This window comes from Notothenia rossii, assembly GCF_949606895.1.
Source record: "Notothenia rossii genome assembly, chromosome: 6".
NCBI lineage: Eukaryota > Metazoa > Chordata > Actinopteri > Perciformes > Nototheniidae > Notothenia > Notothenia rossii.
In genome coordinates this window covers 67,149,735-67,170,446 of record NC_136909.1, presented here as the reverse complement: position 1 = coordinate 67,170,446, position 20,712 = coordinate 67,149,735, and the positions used below count along the sequence as shown (strand labels likewise).

The following is a 20,712-nucleotide window of genomic DNA, read 5'->3' as shown; positions in this document are numbered from 1 at the left end:
CAAGGACTGCAGTGAAAAACTATTCTTATGTCAACGTTGGCCTCTCTCATGCCCTTATGATCCTCTTCATCCATTCTTCTTCTCTCCCCCCTCTCCACACCTTTCTTTTCTTCTGTTTTGGCTTCATCAATCACCCTCACTCGCCAATTTTCTCGTCTTTTTTCCTAAACCTCCTTCTTTTATTCCTTCTCCTCCTTAAGGCCGACGTGTCAGTGGTTCAAGGACGGGGCGAAGCTGACGGAGAAGAGCCACCAGATCAACAACAAGGAGAGGACGCTCACCTTCGCCAGCGCCAGTCCCGACGACAACGGCCTGTACTACTGCTGCGCCAAGAACGCAGCGGGACACGTCTGCAGCAACAGCAACTTCACTCTCAACATCATAGGTGTGTGTGTGTGTGTGTGTGTGTGTGTGTGTGTGTGTGTGTGTGTGTGTGTGTGTGTGTGTGTGTGTGTGTGTGTGTGTGTGTGTGTGTGTGTGTGTGTGTGTGTGTGTGTGTGTGTGTGTGTGTGTGTGTGTGTGTGTGTGTGTGTGTGTGTGTGTGTGTGTGTGTGTGTGTGTGTGTGTGTGTGTGTGTGTGTGTGTGTGTGTGTTGCAAATTGGAAAACTATTTTCCTCTAAACACCTTCAGCCACTGTTAGAGTACTTATAGAGCTGCAACTAATTGCTATTTTGATTATTTGAGCTATTCTTTTTTTGATCACACTGCTCTCGGGGATACTTTGTCAATAAAACCTCAGATATTGAGAAAGGCCCCTACAATTCTAGGAGCCCAAGGTAATGTTTTTTTTTTTTTGAATAATCGATTAGTTGAATGACGATACAATAATGCCTCCTTTTTATGATAACATAAGTTCATTTTGATACAAAAATGGCAGAAAATGCAGTTTTCAGCCTCTGAAATATGGATATTTTAAAATGTGATTTTCTATATCACAGTAAACTGTATATTGACATGTTGTCCACTAACCAAAAAGGGCATCATCTTGGACTTTGAGAACTGGGATTGCCATTTTTCACAATTTGTTAGCAAGACCATTCGATTAATCTAGAAGATAGAAGCAACTTTAATTGGAGTTTAACAACACTCTTGTTGTGACTCAAATATATACATTTAATCAATATTAATTAGAGAAAAAACGAAATCCCATCACATAATAGAAGTTAACTGACGTTCTAGCTTGAAAAATCACCCACGGGAATTTTTCCACATTGCCACACCTGCCAGGAAGTGCTTTGAAGAGCATCAGGAGGAGGAGGAAGGGGAATACAGAGCATTAGTGTTGAGAGAGAGAGAGCAGGAAGAGAAAGTGATGGAGTTCCTAATGTGATTACCAGAGAGTGTGTTGGCACCTTCCTCCTGTCGCCACCCACGCACACAGACACAACATCATAACCATCTACAGAGTGAACAACAACATCAGCCCCCCCGCCACAGTAGCGCTCTGTTGGTCTGACTGAAGCTCTCACACACACACAGCTCCTTTTACTGTTTCTTTGTGTTAGATTATTGTTTTTCTGCAGGCTCAACAGGACTTATTTAGTTTTCTCTGTGCTGGGGGGATAATACACAGGAGGGGCTAGATTTAGTACAGTACATCCAGCAGCACATCTGCGCCAGAAACCTGATGCCCATTCCACTCTAATTAGCCACCTGCAACACACACACACACCGACACGCTAGGTTAGCACCTGTGTGCAAGAAGAATGGATCATTGTTGAGTTTCCAGTTACCGGTTTGCCACCCTCCGCTCCTCTATAGGGCTTCACCTTTAGGTAAACGATGACAGCTTTTCAATGAACGGTCACTGCTTTTCAAGATGAGGCCTTCCCACCGACTTCCTGGGTGGGCCAGGTGTGGGCGCCCTTCCTTTTTTCTTCACACCAACCAGTAGCCATATCCTAATTCTGCTACTGGCACCAAACCTCCATGAGCTGTTCAGATTTCAAATTCTCACACACCTAAACCTTGATTAAGGATATTTTTGTGTTCCCATTTCTGCATTGAGCTCAACACCCTTCAGCTTTGTATAACAATGTGCGAAAGTCTGTTTGCTAGAAACTCCTCCTCTAGGCTGTACTTTGCCAAATCTCTGGCACTGTTGGCAGGTCGCAGCGGCCTTGTCAAAAGAATGTGAGAAAAAGGAAAATTATAAGCAGCATGTTTAGGTGATTTGGGAAAAATGCACTAACTCCATTGTTTAGAAAATGCAAAATAACCAGCCTTATTCTTTCTATGCTCAAAAGTATACATCTCAATGATGGCTTAGGTACAGATGTTTCTTCTTTCCATAACTATCAACCCCTTTCAAGTACCTTTAACCCCGATGTATTGCGTGATTTAAGATTATCACAAAGAAGAGAGATGGCCTCCTTCTATGATCCAGGAGATAAAAAAGGAGATGATGGTCCAGTGAAGCTGCAGGGCCGCTTCACTGACCTCATTAACTATCCCTGATGGCCCCTGTGGTGTTGACACACACACACCGCCACCTGAAGACGGCTTGTTCAGCAGCTGCGCTGCTGTTGACAGCTTCTAATAAAGCCCGGAATAGACCGGCGCTCGATGGACCTGCAGACGTCATCATGCAGATGTTTGTCTACCTTTCTCCGACAGATAAGAGTTTCCCGAGGCCGGTGGTCACTCCTGAGGACCAGGTGGTGCTGAAGAACGAGGAGGCCGCCTTCCACTGCCAGTTCACTGCCGAGCCGGCCCCCACGTTGGAATGGTACCACGAAAATGAGCTGCTGGTGAACAAGTCTCGGTATGTAGGGAGCTAAATCCTCCCCTCTGCAACACTTTTCTTTCTCATCGTACATCTTAGACTCAATCTCCCTCACTGCCTTCACTTCATTCCATCTTACTTACCATTATGTAAACTTGAGCCACAGTCGGGTAATCCTTTGAACCCAATGAGGTGGAACCGCTACAACTTGAGATGGATTGCACTTTAAGGAATATTATTCCTGGAACCGAGCGCTGTAAAGTTTTTCTTTAGATCTCTCCAACGCAGCTTTTCTTCCCCAGCCTATCGGGAGGAACTCGCCGGTGTTCTCGCACTGAGAGGAAAAACCCCTCAAGCTACACTCCAGCTTACCAGCATGTCCCCTATAAACACATAAGCGCTAGATAATAACCTAGTATACCAAGTGCCAAGCATACCCTCAGGGTTCAAAGCACCTCACGCATACACATAGACGCATTACAGGCAAGCTGTTCCACATGAGGAGACGGTTTAAGTGATTATTGTGTTCAGTCAGCGAGTGGAGAGAAAGACTTCAACATCAATAGTTAGTCACTTGTGTAATGAGCTTGTCAGAGGCGGGTTTGGTCACCTTGGGAGCGCTGACTCAGCACCAGTACTACAGATGGATGGGTAATAAGCCCGGATATAAAAACACACACACAGACTGCTTCATTAAAAAACGCAGGCCTCTTTGTGGTGAAGGTGTTCTAAGGCTGTTTGTTTATTGATCTGCGCTGATACAAGGCCAGAGGAATGCAGCTCTCTGTGGGAGATATCATCTGTTTCACACCTGCACTGTTTACACAACCCCCCTCCCTCTATATTATGTGTGAATATTTGATGTGGATTGTTTCCCACATGTGCCAGACTAAGGAAAAATACACCAGCGTAAGCTCAGGGCTGTTTTTACACACAGTCCTGCCCCGTGGGTCAAACCAACTCTTGGGGGAAACATTTGAAACCAAAACAACTCTTTCTGCACATGTTTGCAGATATAAAGATGATTGCTTTAGGAAAAGAATGTGCCTTTGTTCATTTAGTTTTGTGGTTATTTTTCCTCACACAAACTCCCAAAGCTCCTTTCCCTTTTGCTTTTGAACAGAAAATAAGAGATGACACAGAAATATCCCTGTCCTCAGGGAATCCAGTGGAAAAACAGATCCAGCAGCACCTTCACTTCTTCCTGTCTGCTTTACATATTCACATTTCCCTCCTACACTTTTATCATTCAGCCATGATGAGCTGTTGAGTCGGCCTGTTGAACCTTTTCTACACGTGCAGAGTGAGAAGTGCAGCTCCTTATCTGTCAGCCCCGAAGCTGGCTTTAGGTTGGCCTTTAATTACTCCTCATCCGTCCATTACTGGCACTGAAACTCCCTTCAGCCTGCCAGAGGCCAGCCATCAATCCTCCTATTTAAAAAGAAAAAAAAGCACAAGACTTTTTGTAAATTAAATCCCTATGTAGGACACTTTTCTTAGTGCGCAGTGGACACATTCTTAGCATTAACTCTAACCTATTTAGGGCAGCAGATGGCTTCGGTTTATTGAATCAGGGCAATTCAGATAGCATCAGGCAACTTGCCAAGTACAGAAAAATTCATATTCTAAAATAGTGGCACTGCTATTGTGCTTTGTGGCTGAGCATTTCCATCTGGTGCTCCCAGCATGCCAAAGCAAATCATTTTCAGATGCAATCGGAGCTAGATCTGTCGACGGGAGAGTGCTCTTACTTTCCTGTGTGCTTCTGTTCATTTGCCTTCATGAACAGATAATGTGTCTGTCATTGACTAAAAGTAACTTTAAATGAGCTGGTCTTGGAATCTAACAGTGTGTTTCTTCTACCGCAGTGTGATCCTGTTATCCAACGGCACAGTGCTGATCACCCAGGTCAAGCCCAGGAACACAGGGACCTACAAGTGCGTCGGCCGCGGCCTCACAGGGTCCAATGTTGCACTGGAGGCCTCCCTCCTCATAGCCGGTACACACACACACACACACACACACACACACACACACACACACACACACACACACATACTTGCAGTTGTCGAGGTGTTGAGAGATAAACACCTGTGATTGTGTAAGCTGAGAGCGAGAGGGGCATTTGGATTACATATTTATCCCGCCCTCCTTCTCATTCTTCTCTCCCCTCCCTTTCTTCTTCTGGCAGATCTCTCATATGATACTCACATTCCCTTATTGACATCCGGCCCAGCTGTACCCACCACACACTCACTCACACGCGCTGGAGAATTTCCCTGCTTCCCCTCCATATTATTTCCTCCAGCAGTCCGGCTGTTTGCCAAACTTGTTAAGCTTTCTCCGTATTGCAACAGCACCTGGCATAAGTAACACTAAATAACGTACCAGTATGACTCAAACTGGTTTAACAAGCAGTGTAATTATGCGCTTTAAAATGTCATTATACCTGCCCCTGTGATTTGCATCCATCACTTGGATTTACCTGGTAGGAAATTACTAACTTACAAATGGTAGGGTATGTTTAACCACTTTAAAATCAAACAAAAAACTTTAAACAAATATCATTTTGTGGTTATTCACGGGTTGGGTTGTAATCAGTGAAGGGAAAACAATGTAATATAATAATATAATTCCATTGTTGAGGTATACTAAAATACATTTATATTGTGTAATTTTCTAAACTCACATATATTTCTGTATAGTATGTGTATTCACTCTCTGTCCTAAACGGCTTGTTGGAGCTCCCTGTGAGCCCAGTGGCCGTCTGCGAGACACAGCGAAAACCAGCCCAAAACACACACACACACACCTGCAGCCTGGCTGGGAGTTTGTGTGTGTGCCCAGGCTGAGTTCCGCGGTGTCTCGCTGTCTCGCAGACCCCACACCAGTGAGCCAGCTCACAGTGTCCCGCTCCTCGCAGCAGCAAGCCTCGCAACGTCCCGCCGAGTGGTGTGCGTGAGGAAGTCCGCGGATTGGTCCAAACGTAACGGCTCCGCGGATGTAACGTTACGTCACTATACCCGAGATACGTCACTATACCCAAGAAGTAAACAATGGAAAAAGAGAAATCTCCTACGAGGCGTTCTGGGGCAGCATAGACAGGTATTTTCTGTGTTAGAGTTTTACTCGCTACAGGGTGTACTTTGAGGTTTTGTGACTCTGCAGACCGTTTACATGCATAACAAGCTACATAACACACAAGGGGACGGGTAATAACCAGAAAAGCATGACATGGGACCTTTAAGCAAATAACAGCGCCTGCTCTCCAAAGAGAACTACTTAAACCAATGTTTTAAATGGCGGCTTGATCTTAAAGCCGGAACAATCGGTAGCATCGTCTCATTTTACTAATCGGCCGGCATTTTGAAATGCATGTGCATGCAAGTCAAATATTTTGTGTAAGCTTAGAGCTTGAATTTCCATGCGTTTCTATGAGTTCTCCCGATCACTTTATTCCACTCGAGCAGCTCCCTTTTTTCCCCAAGGGTTTGGGATTAAGGAGCTACGACTGGATCTGCAGTTTTAACCCAGTGAACCACAGCTCCATTTAAATACCTTAATTCACTTAATCTGATGGTAATCCCCGCGGGCATTATAGGGGATTGTGTCACAGTAGAATTCATTATTGAGGGACAAGTTGAAACAGTCACTCCATCGCGGCTCCACCTCATTTATTTCACCCCCCCCCCCCCCCCTTCCTCTTTCTTTCTCCCAGATCTACTTTCCTTTCATCTGCTGAGAAATGTGTGTTTTCCTCTGTTCATTAATCGATTTAGATCTTAGTCTTTAGAAGGTCGCGGCCACTGACCAGCTTCCAGAGCAATGTCGGCCAATAAAGTATTAATGACTTCCATTTGGGACTCGCAGTATTAAACCACAGTGTAGTGGGAGGTCTTGTTAGTCTTTGTACCACAGATCACATTCCACTTTCCTTATAAGGGGCTGCCAGTTTTGATATGACCCACCTCACCCAGACCCGAGATAATTCCCGTGCAACCTATATATACCCAGTTAAACTACTGTGCGCTTTGCTCTCTAATTACTGCGCCCTGCGCTACAAATCAGAGCACTTTTCCTAACAAGACAGATCTGTGCGTGGGGGCTGCTTGTGAAATCCTGAATCCGTAACGCTTCGGTGGCTTTGAAGGCAGATTGATGATTATCACTGGCTTTGTGTGAATCAATTTACCCTGCACTCAAATTGCTTCTTCATGCTGAAAAATTCTGTTCCCACAACAGAGATCGACGTCATGGTACCAAAAATGTCGAAGGTCTTCACAGCGGACACCCTGCAGCGGGTGGCCTGCCACCCCCCACGTGGCAGACCCGAGCCCGAGGTGTGGTGGGAGAGGGGGGGTCAGCGGGTGCCCACGGAGGGCAGGGTGTACCAGGACGGCCTGAATCTGGTCTTCCGTCCCACAGAGGGAGGGGACTCGGGCACATACACCTGCGTTGCCCAGAACAGGGCGGGACGCAGGACCCAGGAGGTCACCTTCACCGTGGCCAGTGAGTCGAACACACGCCGCTGCATGATGTTCACACATTACGTTTGTTTTAGCCTTCACAAGAGAACAAAACCTCTGTTTTACAATGCCTGAAAAAAAAGCCTCAGTCTCAGCTAATCTTACATTTACAAAACAAGCATTAGTAGCTGCTTGGGCTTTGAAATAAATGGTCATTTAGGAGAACTGTTGAAAGATGCTTTACCAAAGCATTATGGGAAAGGAAGGATCCGGCGTATCGCTAGCTTTACACTTACTAGAGAACAAGGGGTTTTATGTCAGATATCAGATTGATTCTAAAGGATGACAGTGTCCAGAAGAGTTTACAAAAATGATATTATCAGAATATTTAAAAACAATAAATTATATTAGAGATTTTGATTTTGATGTTTTTCTGTTTGAAGGAGACAAAAAGAGAACGAAGATTATTCTATTTTAAATATATAATAAACATGAAAATGATTATGACAATGCTATTATCAATCCCTATATATTACTTCACACCTACTGAAGATTAAGTATATCTCTGGCTCTGCTGCCTTATTTTAGGCATCTTCTAGAATCCATGTTTTGTGACTAAAATAAAAGTAATTATTTGAGTTTTAGTTTTTTATAGCAACCCAAAAATTAATGAAATCAAATGAATATAAACCAGCCAATATGGGCTAGCATAGGTCATTGAAGTGCGCTTTGTATTACAGTAAGCCTTTAATGTCAGGAGCATGCTGGGATCACTGAGAGCATCTACCAGATACACAGAGATAATAAATGGAGTCTATGTTTAGACTGACCACAGGCCAAGCTCACTAACACTTTGTGTATTCCTTTAAGGGACTGTATATGCAGCTGAGGAGCTATTCTGTGTGTACTGTACTGGTGTAGAATGTCTATGCTTATATAACACATTTCTGTGTGTGTGTCCACAGCTGCCCCAGAGTGGGTGCTGAGGCCTCAGGACAGCCAGCTAGAGGAGGGTAAACCCGGCTACCTTCACTGCCACGCTCAGGCCAACCCTGAACCTGAGGTCACATGGCTCCGAAACAACATCTTGCTCACACCAGAGGTCAGATACCAAAAACTAAAACACCACACAGATGAAAGTGTCTTTTTATCATGGACAATATTTGCCCAAACATTCAAAACTGCATTGCACATGTACATGCCCACACAACATAGCCATAGTTATAACGATAACAATTGTTCAAATGAAGAAAACGCAGTCACATTCCCATTCGTCCAATTGTTATTACAGCCCCTCTTACAAAGTAGTTGGTAATCCTTGTCGCTTGTTTGTTTCCTACATATTGTCAATTTCCCCCATTTGTATTCAAACTGTGATTCTTGCGGCCCCAACCGATATGTCAGTTTTTAAATTGTATTGATTTCCTCTACGATCTCTTCCCATTGTTCCTCCGTAGGAGGTTCCAACTTGCACCATTCTAGTGATTGCTTTTTTGCTGGCTATTAACAATATTTTGACCAGATATCTATCCATATGTTGAGCAATTCCTTCCCTCAAATGTCCTAGATAGAGATATTTGAATGTATTTGTTTTCCTCTTTTCTTTCTAGGACTCTCGTTTCAAGCTGTTCCCTAACGGCACCCTCAGGATAAACAACGTGGAGGTGTACGACCAGCAGATGTACGGCTGTGAAACGAAGACAGAGGGCGGCCGACTCTCTGGGCAGGCGCGCGTTTTTGTGCTCGGTAAGCCTCGAGGGGAATCCACCAGCTGATCAATATATACAGTAGATTATCCTCGGAGCGTGCACTAAGCAGCTATTTGAAGCCATTATCCCCCACACAGATGATTTGTAATGAGTTAAATCATTTCCAGGGCGTAATGAGTAATACATTGTCGAGGGAAAATATAAAACAAATGTGGTCATGCCTCTGGGCTTGTGAGTGTTTCCAGAAATAGGAAGAGCATGTCCATGTTTGTCTCTGGGCACACTGCAGGACACCCACAGAGGTGTAAAATATGACTCATGCACGTCAGCTTTGTTCTTGCCTCCATTTTCGCACATTATCTGATTTGATAAATCCCTATCAGCTATAGGATCACCGTGATAAATGGCCTGACATGTCACTGTTTCGTCTTGCAATCTCTGTTTATATGATCTCAGCCTCTGATAGACTCACACTCATCTGATCTGTGTGTACATGAATGTGTCTGAGCATGAAGTGCGTCAGATTACTGTGATTTCATGTGCTGGCTGAGATGCACAAAAGAGGCTTTGACCCAGCCGCCCCCCTCTCTCTGGGTTTATCATATGTGTAATGTGCGTGGTGTTTTGACTTGTGTTTCAGAGAAGCTGAAGTTCACCCCCACCCCCCAGCCTTCTCAGTGCCTGGAGCTGGACAACGAGATCACCATCCAGTGCTCGGCTAAAGGCAGAGAGACCCCCACCATCCGCTGGACCAAAGCAGGTAAGCATGCCACTGCTAGCCACGCCAAGCTTAAAAAGCACACCCAAAAAGACTTCTTGTTTGCCTATTTATTGATCAAGTATATTTAGCTGGAGTTGCTAGTCGTTGTGGATAGCTGCTGTAGAGATGTATGCCTTCTCTTGAATATAATAGAACGAGCACTTAAAGTGGCAACAAATAATAATAAAAGCAACTTATCTCTTTCCAGAAATGATAACCTGGTTACTCAAGGTAATCCATGGACCTTGTTGTGAGCAGTTTCACGTAGGGACTATTTTCTCTGTAATGTATCGAAGCAAGCGTGCATGTACACCTACTCATACTTTTTGACACCTGTAGTTCAATAGAAAGAAAACTGTTTCTATATGAAACTGCTCACACCATGACTGTGGACTATCTTGAATAACCAGGTAATTATTTATGAAAATAACAATGCTGTTCGGTTTTTAAATGTATTTTTGTGGTGCTTCGGCATCACAAGCCGAGTGCCATCTGGTTCCATTATATTCAAGAGAAGACAAACATATTTAATGCCTTTTTAAACGACTTTACATCAATCTACATAAGAAACATGGAATAATATGGGTTTTAGATTTAGTGGGCAAGCTACAATTAACTGTTGTATCACTCTTAAGAAGAATTCTCATCAAAAATGCAGCCGCACCTCATATTCCTTTTTCTTCTAATGATGATAAAAGAGGTTTCCTCAGTAACGTGTAGAACCATGTGCAGAATCTGCAATAAACAGAGTGTGAGGAAAGCTCATCATCATGGATCATTTCCCCCATTCATCTGCATTTGCTGTGATGGAGTCGATTTAACCACATGCAGCACCAGCCTCACCCCCCCCCTCCCCTCCCTGTGTCTCTCTGTCTCCCCCTGCAGACGGAGGAGAGCTGCCTTCTCGGGTGGAGCAGAGGAACGGCCAGCTCCACTTCACCAAAGTCACCCGCAGCGACGCCGGAAACTACACCTGCATCGCCTCCAACAGCCTGCAGGGGGAGATCAGGGCCCTGGTGACCCTCATAGTGGCCGGTAAACAGCTTACATTACAGGGCCATGCTGCCATGCTAGTCACCAGTCACACACTTGTGGTCGCAGCACATCTGAGTCATTGATCATTCTCATCAAGTGGCACACACTGCAGCCTTTATTGTGTACTTGGTGGCACTTTTATTGCCCAGTAATAAATAGCATTTGGGTTTTATAGTGTAACCACAGTCAACACAGTGTGTGAAGGAAATGTTACGGACCAGTTGTGGTTGTATTAACCAATGTGTCCATGTGTGTGTTTGTGCACATACAGTGTACATTCGCTTTAAGTTGGAGCCAGAGAATACCACGGTGTACCAGGGCCACACTGCCATCCTGCACTGCCAGGCCACCGGAGACCCCGAGCCCCACATCCACTGGATGGTCAAAGACAAGACGCTGGACATCAGTAAGAACAGGAGGTAAATAAGAGAAGAGAAGATAAGATAGAACTTTATTGATCCCAATTTGGGACATTTGGGAAGATTTTGTGAGGTAAATGAGACACCTGGTGGAGTTTGTGATTGCACATGTCTTTGCATTGATTCTAGATTTAGCTTGTGCTAATATAGTATTACACACTTGAATACAACAGGCCTAATGCAAGAACATCCAAACCTTTTGTACGATTCATGAACAGATGTCAGCCTCTCGCTACATTTAGTACAACAAATAAAACATTGAAATTGTAGTCTTACCTAAAAACGTTAATGCTTTTACGCCTTTTGAATCTTTAGTTGTTTCAGGGTGCTTTTGGCTCATGTCACATTCAACTTAATGTGGCCTTAGCAATATACAAGCCTTGCACTTATTTGGAAAAGGCACAATTATGAATTGGAGGAGCTCAATTCATGCACAATTTAATGTTTTTAAAGGAACTGTATTGCGTAAACATTTTGGGAACAATTTAAGATGAGAAATGTAGAATAAAGTGACTAAAATAGAATATCTATATTTGGCCAGTTTTCGTGCATTCCGTCAGAAATGTAAGTGTGTGTGTGTGTGTGTGTTGGTGGACTTTATTGTGAACGCACTACATCTCTCCGTCCCTTCTTTCTTCCTCCAGGTTCCAGACGATGCCAAATGGCTCCCTAGTGATTACAGATGTGACTACAGATGACACGGGCAGATACACATGTGTGGCGGGAAACAGCTGCAGCATCAAAGACCGCGTGGCTCAGCTTTATGTAGTGGGTGAGTCTAACACACACTGACGTATATACACAGGCTCCCTATATCAGGAACAAAGGAGCACACATGAGCATTAGCCACTGTCACAGGTAGCGGATTAAGCTTTAATTAAACCTCCACCCTCTGCCTGTCGTGCGTTTCGACAGGTTAATAAGCGCAGCCACGTCTCTGACACCGCCGCTGTCACTGAGGTGAGGGGATCGGGCAGACGTTCGATCTAATAAAGCCTCACTCTGTGGCCCTCTGTGTGCTGACTGATGCTGAAAATCACAGTCACACACTCGCATGAGTCTCCCATACCAATCATTTTCTCCCAAAGTAGCAGGATCCAGATTAGTTTAAAGTAGGAGACAATTCAAATGTTTGCCAGGGTCAGCGTGACAGCTCTGCCCTGCAAAGCCAGTGTTAGCAGTGCAGACAAAATGATTTGTAGTTAAATGAGGTTACTGTATGTTTTGTATTATGGTTTTAACTGTGTTCAAATCCAATGCAAATGCCTAAACAAAACAGATGAGTGTTTGCTGAGTGCTTCAGTAGGGCAGAATAGTTGTCCGACAGTTTTTTAACAGTTGATGCATTGATTTAACTTTGCACAACATTACTGTAGAGGATTTTTAACAGTAAAACCATACCATTTTTAAAGGGGCCCTATCATGCTCATTTAAAGGTTTCACAATTGTATTGTGTTCTTATACCGTGACATGGCTCCATGCTTTAATGTTCAAATTCTTTATTGTTCTCATACTGCCTGTGCTGCAGCACCTCTTTTCACCCTCTGTCTGAAACCAGAGCCCAGTCTGCTCTGATTTGTTAGCTGGCCGGCTCTGTTGTGATTGGTCAACCACTTAAAGATGTCCCGCCCCTTAGCCTGTCATGTACAGTTTGTTGGAGCGTTAGCCAATAGAAACACATCCTGTACTGTTCCAGAGCTTTTTTAGTTGACCATAATTTTTGCCTGTGCCCGACAGAAAAACCTATGCATAACTTTGACGAAGTGGAGGACAAGGCTCCCTACAAGATGATCCAGACCATCGGCCTGTCGGTGGGAGCAGCCGTGGCTTACATCATCGTCGTGCTGGGACTCATGTTCTACTGCAAAAAGAGACGCAACGCCAAAAGGCTGGACAAAGGCCAAGACGGAGAGGAGCCTGAGATGGAGTGTCTCAACGGTACGGTGCTGGAGGAGAGGCTTTCTGAATGTGTGGTTAGGCAGTTCTAAAGTCAGCAAGGGGGTTATTGATGGGAGGGGTTGATTTTCCCTCAATTCATGTTCCTCAGTGCGTTGTTGAAGGTTTAGGATATCTGCTGCCATCTTGTGTTTGCCTAGCGTATTGCATTAAACATGTGTTGCAGGTTCCCTTCAAATTGTTGAGAAATTAGCTGTCTGTATTTTGAGTGAAGTGTTTACACTGTAGAAGTGACATTTAAACAAACTCAGCTCTCTGTATTCATACAAAGAATTTTGAATTCTTAGTGAGTTATTAAGGAAATGGAGCAGCTGCAAAAATACAGGTTTTTTAGAACATGTCAGAACCAATGTTAGACATTTGAATAATTTTTTCATTACATTTGATTTCAGTTTTCAGAATTTGTCTGTTTGAGTGTTGTACTGGCTTTAGTTTAGAAAATGCATCTTTAGGAATTAGTATAATTTCCTTTTCTCCTTTTTTATTAAGTTTCAGCATACGACAATATCTTTCACCCTTTTTAATGAAAATTCATATGTAGTGACATTTTAAGTCAGTTTGATTTACTATTAACAGTGCTGCAAAAATGGCACTCTAAAAAAGAGTCTCTGCTCTACATTTAATACCAACTTAATTTTTGGCTGTGCAGAGAAACGGATATTGCTTTGTTATGACAAGGAAACTGTATCGGGACGTAGTTCCCTATATTGGTTCCTTTTAATACCCTTTCATATCTCCTCTGACCCTGTGGGATGTGTGTTGTTTGTCAGGGGGTGCCATTCAACAAAATGGCCACACCACTGCTGAGATCCAGGAAGAAGTGGCACTCACCAACATGGGTACCATAGCAACAACGGAGAAACGCCACAGCCATGTGAACAACGATAAGCTCCACTTTCCCCGAGCAAACCTACAAACCATCACAACTTTAGGTACGCTGACTTAAACAATCCTCCTCTGAGAACGACTGTCTGTGACCTCTGAGCTAACATCTGGTTGTTTCTTTTCTCATTCAGGCAAAGGGGAGTTTGGCGAGGTGCTGCTGTGCAAAGCTAAGGGTATGGAGGAGAGCGAGGAGGAGACAGTGGTGCTGGTGAAGAGCCTGCAGAGCAGAGACGAGCAGCTGCAGCTGGACTTCCGCCGTGAGGCAGAGATGTTCGCCAAGCTCAGCCACGCCAACGTGGTGCGGCTGCTGGGGCTCTGCAGGGAGGCCGAGCCGCACTACATGATCCTGGAGTACTACGACCTGGTGAGAACACACAGAGAAGGACACACAGAAGTGTTCAATCAGTTAGCAGATGTAACAATTTGTTCTGTTTTTATCACACCAGGGAGACCTCAAGCAGTTCCTGAGAATTTCCAAAAGCAAAGATGACAAGGTCAAATCTCAGCCAATCAGCACCAAGACCAAAGTAAGTGTTGTTCCCTAATGTACAGCTCCCAGCATCCTTCATCCTGCACACTATTTAGCTTGAACATAAGAAAATGTAAATGTATGTCGGATTCAGCATATTAAGATTGTTGGAGTTTATTTGTTGTTATTCCCGTTTCTTGTAAATATCACGTTCCCTAGACACTTTACTTAATTTATAGTAATTTTACTTTACTTTACTTTAATTTATTATCTTTTCAATTTACACACGGCATCTATTGCACGTCTGTCCGTCCTGGGAGAGGGATCCCTCCTCTGTTGCTCTCCCTGAGGTTTCTCCCATTTTTCCCTTTAAACTGTGGGGTTTCTCTGGAAGTTTTTCCTTGTACGATGTGAGGGTCTAAGGAGAGAGGGTCTCGTATTGTCATACTGATATTCTGTACAAACTGTGAAGTCCACTGAGACAAATGTAACATTTGTGATATTGGGCTATATAAATAAACATTGATTGATTGATTGATTGATTTACACTCTTAGTTAATTGGATCAGTACTTCTCTCATGGCTGTACACTGAATATGAAGCTACAGCCAGGACACTGTTAGCATAGCTTAGCTAAACCGTGGGCTAACCTGGCTCCACCCAAAGGTCAAGAAAAATTAACCTAAGCCCTCTAATTAAGACGTTAGATCCTCTTTGTGTAATCCGTACAAAAGCCAAGATGAAATCCTTGGAAGTCATGGTTTCCTGTCGGACAGTTTCTTGATCTGTGGAGATCCAAAACACAGAGATTTGTTTGGACTGTGTTTTGATATTTTTTTAGATTAAAAATCATCATTTTGGTGCAACACAAATTGAAGCGTTGTGGTCTTTCTGTTTATTCTTGACCTTGATTTCAGATTATTTCCAACTTTTTTTCCACACAAATGTATGATTTTTATATTCTCACAGCATATGAAATGGTTTTCTTGTACATTTGTAAGGTTTTTCTTTAGAAATGTTCAAAGTTCTTTCTTGTAATATATCCCCCCCCTAGCTCCGTCATTTAGTGATTAATCTCTTTTCTTATACTGGCCCTCGTACAGCAGCATAACTCCTAACTGCCTGATGCAACCAATGCTAACCTCTGTAGACGCTGCTGCATTGTAAATGTATTCTCAAAGTCACTTCACCCTGACTGTTTCTCTGTTGTTTTCTTTCCCTTCAGGTTTCCATCTGTGCCCAGGTGGCTCATGGGATGGAGCATCTGTCCAATCACCGCTTCGTTCACAAAGACCTCGCCACCCGAAACTGCATGATCAACAGTCAGCGGCGCGTCAAAGTGTCCGCGCTGAGCCTCAGCAAGGACGTCTACAACAGGTCCGTAGAAAGGGACTTAGTTTGATAATAATCACGCACTTTAATAAATATTCTGATTTAATGTTCTTCAACATCTCTGTTCATCTGCCAATCTGAGGTGTTCCCTTATCATTCTCCTGTGTGCTACAGTGAGTACTATCACTACAGGCAGGCATGGATCCCGCTGCGCTGGCTCCCCTCAGAGTCTGTGTTTGAAGACGACTTCTCCACCAAGTCTGACATGTGGGCCTTCGGAGTGTTGATGTGGGAGGTGTTCAGTCACGGGGAGATGCCATATACCAAACTCAGCGACGACGAGGTGCTGGAAGGTCAGTATGAAGCTTCAGAAGACTTTTTTAGATCATATTCACAGAAACAGACAAGATAACATGGTCCTTCAAACACACTTTATTTATTTAGTCAGCACCTTTCATGCAAACATGCAGGCCAAATTCCATCACACAAATGAAAAAAACAATAAAATGCTGAATTAAATACAAACGAAGTATAAAATAAAAGCATCAGAAATGAAAATAATGTCAAATCTTAAAAGCTAAGGGTATGGTATATCTCCCAAACTAAAAGTCTGATTTAAAATAGTGAAAGTGACACATTTTGAATCATTAAACTTTCTTGTGTTTTCCCTTTAATTTGCATTTTTCTGTAGAATGTTGTCGTGAAACATAATTTGGGTTGTGTCTATGCATTTAATTTAATGTGCTTAGGGAGAGCGATGAAAGGTCTGCATTTATTGTGTATTCAAATGTCAGTTACCAGAGTTCCAAGGGGCTTTAAACATGCCCCTTGAAATGCTCAAAAAGTGCCTGAACTTGACTTTCTAAGGAACGCTGAACTTGAATGCAGACGTTAGATGACTAAAATCCCTTTCTGAATATAACATATATAGTTAAAAAAGATTTCAAAGTGCATGGCAAAAATCTTCAAAATTGATTTAAATTAGTTTATGACGGCTTCTGGCAAAACTACGGAGCCCCTAAAGGGACATGGAAAAAAGAGAGAGAGAGAAAAAAAAAAGTCGGGATAACGTGAGCACGAGAAACTAACCCGTTATTCCGACTTCTTTTTTTTCTTTTTTTTTAGAAAGTTAACGCTGCGCCAACTGGAGCACACAGGAGGAGACAGCCATTTCATTGCAGACTGTTATGTTTACGTGGGGAAATTACAGTGCATACATTATTTGAGGGGGTGGGGGGGTGCTAGTGCACTGTCAACGTGGGGGGAGCCTCGCTGCGGGGAAACGGTGCACCTCTGTCGCCTGTCAGTGCAACTTCAATGATGCTGTTTAAAAACATAAAAATGTAAGGACGGTGCTGGCCGTCAACAGCCCTTGACAACCGGCCGTTCTGTGATTCTACAGATGGCCAGTCCGCCACGCATGCGCACACACTCGATTACTCCCCCTTTTATTATCGGTGGAGGTTTAATCGTTTCATGAAGGAGATGTCCGTTCACCTGGTGTGTGTGTGTGTGTGTGTGTGTGTGTGTGTGTGTGTGTGTGTGTGTGTGTGTGTGTGTGTGTGTGTGTGTGTGTGTGTGTGTGTGTGTGTGTGTGTGTGTGTGTGTGTGTGTGTGTGTGTGTGTGTGTGTGTGTGTGTGTGTGTGTGTGTGTGTGTGTGTGTGTGTGTGTGTGTGTGTGTGTGTGTGTGTGTGTGTGTGTGTGTGTGTGTGTGTGTGTGTGTGTTTCCCTTTAAACCAGCAGGTACTCTGAGAGTCACGGACATTAATTCATAGATCAAAGCGGACTGGTTTACAGACTCCTTTTTTGCCAATCCGGTGCTTAAACAAATAGCTCTACACCCCTGGTCGTAATGTCCATAAAATTAAGTCTGAGCTCGAAATATATCTCAAATAATGTATACACTGTCATTTCCCCACGTAAACATAACAGTCTGCAATGAAATGGTTATCTCCTCCTGTGTGCTCCACTTCCTCCATGGCGCACCGGTAACTTTCTCAAAAAACAAAAAAAAAGTCGGGATAGCCGGTTAGTTTCCCGTACACACGAGATACTAACTCGTTATCCCGACTTTTTTTGTTCTCTCTTTTTTTTTTTTATGTTCCTTTTTAGGGGCTCCGTACAAAACACCACAACGTGAAGGCATCTGTAGAGGGGATACAACTTGTGGCTTACATAAACAAAATTTTTACCCCAGCTTTTTTAAGTTTTTGGAACCAGTTGGGACAATTTCATTATGTTATTTCGACAAAAAACGTAACCTAGTTCTCGTCGTTTTAAATGCATAAATGTTACATATTATAACTTAGTGCTGCAATCTCAAAGAATCGCCTTTGTAATCAACAACCCGCTCTTTGTTAGAGTCCTGCTTTAACCCCCTCCCCTCTCTGCCCCCCCCCCCCCCACCCTGCAGGTCTGCAGACAGGGAAGCTGAAGCTGCCCCTGCCTGACGGATGTCCCTCCAAAATCTACAAACTCATGGCCCGCTGCTGGGCGCTCAGCCTGAAGGAGCGCCCCTCCTTCACTGAAATCGTCCACGCCCTGGGAGAGCAGCCCTCTGACAGCAAGGTCTGAGAGGACCCTCACCAACCCTGACCTCCTTTCTTTAAAAAAAATAAAGACAGGAATGCTGGAATATTAGTGAATATTAGTCTCACACATTTCAGGGAAGTGGGTTGAGGAGAAGAAACTTTTTTAATATGCATTTCAAACAGCGGGCGTGTGGATCAGACTCCTTTATTCTACAGCAGTGGAAACACACTCACGTCTGTGTGAGCGGGTTCTCGTGAGCAGTGACGGGAGTTTGCCTTAACGTGGCAAGGACGACCCCCCCCCCTCCCCAGTCAAGCTGTGGCTCCACTGCAACCCCGCCTGCCGCTCTGTCCCAGAGTTTCACAGAGCCTCACAACCTCAGTGCCTCTACTCCACCCCCCCCCCCTCCACACACACCCAGACCGCTTTGTAGTACGTTACAGCGCTCTAACTGGCTCCATCAACAGGAATCATTGTTGGACGTTTATGAAACCCCCCCTTGAAAATTAGGTTCACTGCTCTGTCTAGGATGAAAGAATATTGAAGGAAAAGTGGGACTTCAGTGAAGCGTTTCTACTTGAACCTAAAATCCAGCTTCTATCCCCCCCCCAAAATGTGTGTATGTGTGTGTGTGTGTGTGTGTGTGTGTGTGTGTGCGTGCCACTGAACTGTTCCCATGCTACAGTGTACGTACGTTCAAAGAAGAAGTGGAACAAGGTTTGCATGAAGGTCCGTCGGCTGTTACGCTTATAATTTTGCGACGTGAGGAGACTTGTGGAAAAAGAAATCTGTGTTATGGTAACACTTCAGGAACATGAAAAAGAAAAGATCAAGTTTACAGCCAAGGAATATATTGAATAGATGAGATTGTGGGAGTTTTATGAGTGTGTTCTGTTTGTATTAACTTTGAGGTGCTTATCGGTCACGGCCTATGGCTAAGAACACCCGTTTTAATCACATAATCATGTTGCAGGCATGCAGCCTATCACTGTGTTTAACCTGCAACATAATTTCTTCAGAGGTCCAATCACAGTTTTCCTTTTCCGGGTCCAATTGTTTTGTGCAATGCTGCCGAGTGGACCATCACACCAGGCAATGTGTACATAATGTAGAAGCCATGCACTAACTTCACTTAAAAAGAATATCCCTGTTTATCTCTATCATGTTGTGTAGTAGGACATGCAGGTGCCTGTTTATTTATAATGAAGGTCCTGTCTTTTTTTTTTAACTATGTTTATAACAGAAAGGTACTTCTCTGATGCTATGTGTTCATTCAGTCCATCTCAGTTCAGCCTGGAAAGCTGAATATGTTAAAACAAAGGTCAAAAGAGTGACCCTGGCTCACCAGATCTCATTTAAGTGCCTGGTAAATGAAGGATTATCTTTACTGTTTCCCTTTTTACATTATCTAATCAAATGGCCTTTGTTTATGAACTTGTTTTTTTATACGTTGTTTTTAGTGTAATGTTTTTATGAATGCTAGGACTCACACCTAGACCTCCTTTTTTATCTGCTTCAGCAAATGTTCACAATAATCACAGATATATACTAAAGTATACATGCTGCTGTCAATAAAGGTTCACAGTGTTTTTACCCAATGTGTTGTTATTAACACTAGAGCTGAAACAAATCAGCTAGTGGATCAAAATATAATTGCCAACAATTTTGATTATTGATCAATAATTAGTGTAATCTTTCATGCAGAATGTAAACAAAAAAGGCTTTCCCTCACATCTCAAAGATGGAGTTTTTTGCATTTCTTTGTTTTATATCAAATTAAAGCGAATATTATTATGTTTTGGAATGACTGAACAAGACATCTAGACTAGAGAAATAACCGTGTACATGGAGTAACTGCTAGATATGCTCACTATTTTCTGACATTTTCTAAACAAACTTTTAATCTAGAAAATATTCGACAGATACATTTAAATTTAAAATAATCATTAGTTAATTGCAGTCTTAATACTGAAAATAGCAATGCATCTTCGACAACTACATCTGTGACATTTTTTTTCTTTTGTATGAAAATTGACTTTTGAATAATTCAAACTATCTAGATGATACAAAAAACACATTTAAATGCATTCTACTCCATCTTTCTGTGGTAATGCAAATGCATGCAGGGACCATTTTAAATCACTTTCATTTGAATGCATACAGAAACACTTTAAAGTAGGTATTCAGCTGCTGAAGCACATTCACTCGTCTAACAATAACTGATAAGGATTATGGGAAGCGTTAGTGTTAACCATAATGTTAGCTTCTTTCATTCAAAAACATTGCCACTTGTAAACCTGTTGAGTCTTTAAGACAGATCTGGCTTGCAGCTGTATTTCTACACAAACGAATGTGTAAAAAATAATGAAGGTGATGAAATGTTCACTCAAGTGGTATTCCACCACAAACAAGTCTCTGCAAGG

The 20,712-nt window shown here is 43.2% G+C and overlaps 1 protein-coding gene across 2 annotated transcripts in view; it reads left to right on the top strand.

Annotated features, from left to right (window-relative positions):
• ptk7b (protein tyrosine kinase 7b) overlaps positions 1 to 19,882 on the top strand; it is a 77,391-nt gene extending 57,509 nt beyond the window's left edge. For both annotated transcript variants that reach the window (XM_079687285.1, XM_079687286.1), the window contains exons 4-20: positions 201 to 385; positions 2,618 to 2,765; positions 4,595 to 4,725; positions 6,969 to 7,235; positions 8,158 to 8,294; positions 8,803 to 8,938; positions 9,542 to 9,661; positions 10,547 to 10,696; positions 10,968 to 11,115; positions 11,760 to 11,887; positions 12,853 to 13,053; positions 13,842 to 14,003; positions 14,088 to 14,320; positions 14,403 to 14,483; positions 15,650 to 15,801; positions 15,931 to 16,109; positions 18,171 to 19,882. In XM_079687285.1, coding sequence (XP_079543411.1) covers positions 201 to 385; positions 2,618 to 2,765; positions 4,595 to 4,725; positions 6,969 to 7,235; positions 8,158 to 8,294; positions 8,803 to 8,938; positions 9,542 to 9,661; positions 10,547 to 10,696; positions 10,968 to 11,115; positions 11,760 to 11,887; positions 12,853 to 13,053; positions 13,842 to 14,003; positions 14,088 to 14,320; positions 14,403 to 14,483; positions 15,650 to 15,801; positions 15,931 to 16,109; positions 18,171 to 18,331 — 2,719 coding nt within the window. In that variant the 3' untranslated portion in view covers positions 18,332 to 19,882. The remainder of the gene's footprint in view (positions 1 to 200; positions 386 to 2,617; positions 2,766 to 4,594; positions 4,726 to 6,968; positions 7,236 to 8,157; positions 8,295 to 8,802; positions 8,939 to 9,541; positions 9,662 to 10,546; positions 10,697 to 10,967; positions 11,116 to 11,759; positions 11,888 to 12,852; positions 13,054 to 13,841; positions 14,004 to 14,087; positions 14,321 to 14,402; positions 14,484 to 15,649; positions 15,802 to 15,930; positions 16,110 to 18,170) is intronic.
• Positions 19,883 to 20,712: the final 830 nt, after the last annotated feature.